This window comes from Montipora capricornis, chromosome 14 (assembly GCF_036669925.1).
Source record: "Montipora capricornis isolate CH-2021 chromosome 14, ASM3666992v2, whole genome shotgun sequence".
In the NCBI taxonomy this organism is placed as follows: domain Eukaryota; kingdom Metazoa; phylum Cnidaria; class Anthozoa; order Scleractinia; family Acroporidae; genus Montipora; species Montipora capricornis.
In genome coordinates this window covers 24,747,134-24,752,133 of record NC_090896.1, presented here as the reverse complement: position 1 = coordinate 24,752,133, position 5,000 = coordinate 24,747,134, and the positions used below count along the sequence as shown (strand labels likewise).

General features: G+C 40.9%; 1 protein-coding gene across 1 annotated transcript in view; it reads left to right on the top strand.

Moving 5' to 3' along the window:
* The window catches only part of LOC138033017 (uncharacterized protein C8orf34 homolog), a 47,619-nt gene that overhangs the window by 9,921 nt on the left and 32,698 nt on the right, over positions 1 to 5,000 (top strand). Inside the window, exons 5-8 of the mRNA XM_068880748.1 lie at positions 418 to 555; positions 2,704 to 2,738; positions 3,426 to 3,580; positions 4,819 to 4,973. Of these exons, the coding sequence (XP_068736849.1) occupies positions 418 to 555; positions 2,704 to 2,738; positions 3,426 to 3,580; positions 4,819 to 4,973 (483 nt within the window). The remainder of the gene's footprint in view (positions 1 to 417; positions 556 to 2,703; positions 2,739 to 3,425; positions 3,581 to 4,818; positions 4,974 to 5,000) is intronic.

Here is a 5,000-nt window from a genome sequence, read left to right as displayed (position 1 = left end):
GCGCGTTACGTCATCATGCAAATGCACTATTGATTGACTCCTCAGAAGCCCCAGGTTATCCCCAGTTGACGAGTAAAATCGTCTGGCGTAAGACAGCTTCAGTAAAATCTATTAAGTCTCATTCCCATCAGTCAATGAGTTTATGGAGGGGACAACAGGGGACAACGTGTTTGGCTGGTCAACCCATTCACTCCTGGGGTGTGATAGGACTCCCCCATTTGACGAGTAAAATCATCAGGCTTTACACATGTACAGAGTAAAATCTGTCAAGTCTCACTCCCAGGAGTCAATGGGTTATTGGAGGGGACACCCTAGGACACCCCCAGTTGATGAGTAAAATCGTCTGGCATTAGACAGAGTAAAATCTGTTAAGTCTCACTCCCAGGAGTCAATAATATTTTAATTTACAAAATGCAGCACACACTCAAAATAATGATGAACGACCTCAATGGAATCATAAGACCTCAGTTCCTTCACATGACTTTGATGAGTGGTTTAGTATGCAACACAGGCCTACCAAGACAAGCATTGAACACTCACAGGAATACCAAGGAAGTAAGTCATGTGACCAATAAAGCCAAGAATAATATACAACCTAATTGTGTTTAAAATCCTGTTAGTGATTAATCAAGGGTGGGTTTTCAAAGAAAATGATGGAAAATAATTTTCAAAGCAAGAACTCAACTCACTTGACAAAGTAGATTGATCATCTTTAAAGTGCCCCTGTGACCAAAAAACCAATCCTTATTTTTCTCTTGATTTCAAAACTATGTTAACTAAACACTAAGCAACCAAACGTTCAAGCCTCAATTTCAAAAAGACGCCTGTTTATTTTAACTGGAATTTTCCTAGTTAATGGTCCGCCATTGCTACCGGTAACTTTAAGTTTTTAAGAGAACTGGGTGGAGGAGAAAATGACATCTATTAAAAGACTCACTAGTTTGAGAATGCAATGTGTGTGTACGTCACAGAATTAGCATGCTGCACGGGAGTTTTGGGCTTTCAGACTTTTAAACTCGCGTTTTGCATACATGTATATACCGGTAATATGCTGCATTCACACGCTGAAATTTTAAGCTAGCGAGCCTTTGACGTCACTTTTCCCTGGATCCAACCGTCTGAGGTCCAATCGGTCAGTTTTGAACGTGAATAATGGCGGACCGTAAAATCCAAAACTTACACTCAAAGTAAGCGGCCTTTGGATGAAAATCAAAGCTGAACATTTTGTCAGTCAGATGTTAAGCAAACACACTTTCAAAATCTGAAGAAAAAAGGAAGTGAATTTTTAGATCACTTCGGCACTTTAAACGTGATCTTAGGACTAATAATATTGTTTTGCGAGTCTTGTTATTAGCCTTTTATCATCATTTACTTTATAATGTAGACTTGGACCTATGCTGTTTCTAATATACATCAATGGTTTTACTCAATTTTCTAGTTTTTTCTCGATGAGACTTTTTGGTGATGATACTTTAACAGCTTCAGATAAAAATATAGATGAGTTAAATTGCTTCCAACTAATTTTGAATTACTAACTATTTATGACTGGCTTTGTGCAATTAAGTTAACTCTAAATTTAAAGAAAACAAAATGTCTTTTCTTCAGAGTCAATCTTTGACCCTGAAGCTGACTTCCGCGCAAACAGTTTCCACTCTTGACTCTGACTTCTGCTGAGGCTGACATAATGTCAGTCAATGTGATACTAAAGAGTCCTCAGGATTACACTCACCCGGACAATCGTTATCACTTAATTACCCGGTGTAATGTACAAATGTTATTACTGATGTTTCGTTTAAGACGTTTCGTGCTTGAGCCTTCATCAGTTGAAATATCTACGTTAGTACGGGTCATTCAAAGAGTAGCACGTCGAAAGCGGGCTGAGGAAAAATCCCGCGTGAAGTTTCAAGAAAAAACGTAACATGAGATTTATGCGCGTGCAAAAGACTTGTAGATTTCCGGGATGGGAACGTGGTCATTTCCAGATTGCGGAACCTTTATTGACATCCAGGCTTCCAAAAAGAGTCGCTCGTGAAAGATAGCTTCATGTCCGATGACTCTGACTCGTCCAAAATCCTAGCCTGCGTTGCGTGGTGGTATTGTTGGCGAGGAGAATGGGGACGGGTGCTTTGCCCGTCCTATTCTCCATAACTTCGCTGCTCGCTAATTTGCCTCTCGCGCCAACAATACTGCCATCTAATCCATTTCATGATTGTTTTCGTGAACGTGGCAGGAGATCTTGGAGTCCTGGTCTAACATAGAAAGAGCCCTTTTGTGTTCTGCAATCCTTGTTTTCAGTGATCATTCAGTTTGATGGCACTATACAAAATTGCAGTTTGTGCAACTGATTTTGTATACTGTGCCAGATTGTTGCCGGTCAACCTTTTCCTGGGCTTTCGGTCGCAGGAATAAACTGTTCAATACCCTGCACGTAGGGTAGCACCACAAAACCATTGGTTGGCCAATGGTCAATTAAAAAGGCTTGTGGTGTATGTGGCCATCTAAGCAGAAACAGTCACAAGTCAAAAGCGACTTTGCTGAGTGCTGGAACATGTAGATGTAGATGTAGATGTAGATGTAGATGCTGGTAGATCAGTATGAGGTTTCGACAGCGATCTTTCGCAGCTATTGATGAAGGGTGAGGGATAATTATTGTTTGTGGCTAGTTTATTGAAAAAAACCCTTTTCTTTGTGTTGCATTGGTAGCATCATCTTGGGGAAGAAATGTTGAAAATGAAAAGGTGAGGATGAGATTATTATTATTTCTTTTTACCTTTCCCTGTCCTTGATGGCCTAGGTAGTACCGCTGACCGGTGGCTCAGTTGGTTGAGCATCGGGCTGTCATGCGGGAGGTCGTGAGTTCGATATGACCTGACCAACACTCAGGGCCTTAAATACTGACTGAATCAGGAGAAAGTGCTGCCTTTGTAATTACCCCAGCAAATGGTTAGACTTTCAGTTCTTCTCTGATTAGGACTATAAACGATATGCCCCGTCTCACAGAATATCTTTCATGTTCATAAATTCCATGTTCATTAGTTCCCTGTGGGACGTTATAGAACCCACACACTATTCGAGAAGAGTATGGGGTGAAGTCTCCGGTATTGTGGCTGTCCTGATCTTTCCCAAAGAAGTGGCCGGCTCGGCAGTTATGTCTCTAAAAAGGCTTGTGGTGTGTAAGGCCACCTAAGCAGATATAGCCATACGTCAAAAAGAACTTTGCCGAGCGCTGGAACATATAGATTTAGATGTAGATGTAGTACCTCTTCCCTTACGAGGAGGTCCCCTCCAGGGTCACCCCATACGGGAAAACAACACTTGATGTACAGCTCCGTTGTTTTAAATTTCTTAGGGGTTTATCTGAATTATGATTTCTATAGCCCGGGTATAGTTACTTAGTAATTATGATATGTCACATACTTTCACAGGAAGTACCAGCAGAAAGAACTGTTGTTTATAGCAGACGAGGGTCAAGCACAAGGCCTGTGAATGAAAATGCTGATGATAATCTGGAGGAAGAGTTTTATACTGGCAGGGAATCCAGACAGGAAGTGAATGACTCGTCTTCAGTGATCTCACACGAGTTAGTTTGTACTTAACTGAAGTTTTCTACTTGAAAACGGTTAGGTCTGTAATTTAAACATGGTCACCTCCAAGCCTAAGTGCTATTCACAGGCCTAGGGGCTGGTTGCTGGAAGTCTGGTTAGCGCTAACCGTTAGTTAAGAGGTATCAAGACCTATAGGTATTTAATGCTAATAGTGCTAACCACGCTTCGTGCAAAGTTCAAAAGGTGGATAACGCTATCCACCGAACAAATTAATATCCAAGTAAAGCTATGATCCTCGCAGTTATGGACGCAATTTTAGCGATTGCGTGGAGAAGCCTCACAGAAAAATTCAGGACTTACTTGACTTCATATCGGCAGTTCAGTACATGATTCATTTCATGTATCATTTCGTTCATTGATTCATTTTTCACGGGAAAATTACAAACGACAAATGACCAGCTGCCAACGTCAGTGGCTTCATAGCTCAGTCGGTTAGAGCGTCGCACCGGTATCGCGAGGTCACCGGTTCAAACCCCGTTGAAGTCCTGAATTTTTCAGTGTTCTCTACGCCGTTGCTAAAATTGCGTCCATAACTGCGAGGATCATAGCTTTACTTGATTTCATATCCCCAATTCAGTATATGATTCATATATCATTTCGTTCATTAAATTACTATCGATTGGATAGCGCAATAATTTTGGTCTCGCTATGACTTATCCAAGTTTTTGGTAGTGATTTATCCGGTGGATAGCGCTATCCATCATTTGAACAACTGGGGCCTGGTCGCTAACCTAGAAGTATAAATATATAGCTTATTGAAAAGCTGAATATTTTTTACAATGCGATCATTACCTTACACATAATTAATTTTCTTTCTGTCCAACTGTTAGATTAGAACAACACGATAATTAGTAAACTTTTATTTATAAAAGAAGACAAAAAAACAAAAACAAGCTAAATAGTTTTTAATGTGTTGCACAACGAGGAAAGAGGAGGGTGGGGAGGGGGGGGAGAAGAAGGAGAAGAAGAAGAAGAAGAAGAAGAAGAAGAAAACAGTAAGCAGACGACAAACTCGTTAGCGATGCTCAGCGTGAAAGAGACCGACTGACAGCACGAGAAAACAACGAGAGGGAAAGGAGGTAAGAGCAGGAATAAAGAGACCAAAATATGGCCGCGAGCAGCGAAAGAAAGATCAAGCACAATCACAAGAAAGTAGACTATAATTATGGTGATACGTTTCTCACAAGTTGAAGTTTCGTTGTTGTTGCTGCAGGTCCGTTAGATCACGCAAACAAAATGCTCGACATGCAGCAGAGGAACATCGACGACAACTTCAAGCATTGCTGTTGAACAAGAGTCCAACCAGAGAAGATGTAAATGGCTTTAATAATGCTGATGAGCTTCAGGATGAAGGCACAGAATTGCTGGGTATGTACATCTGATTCATCTTGTATT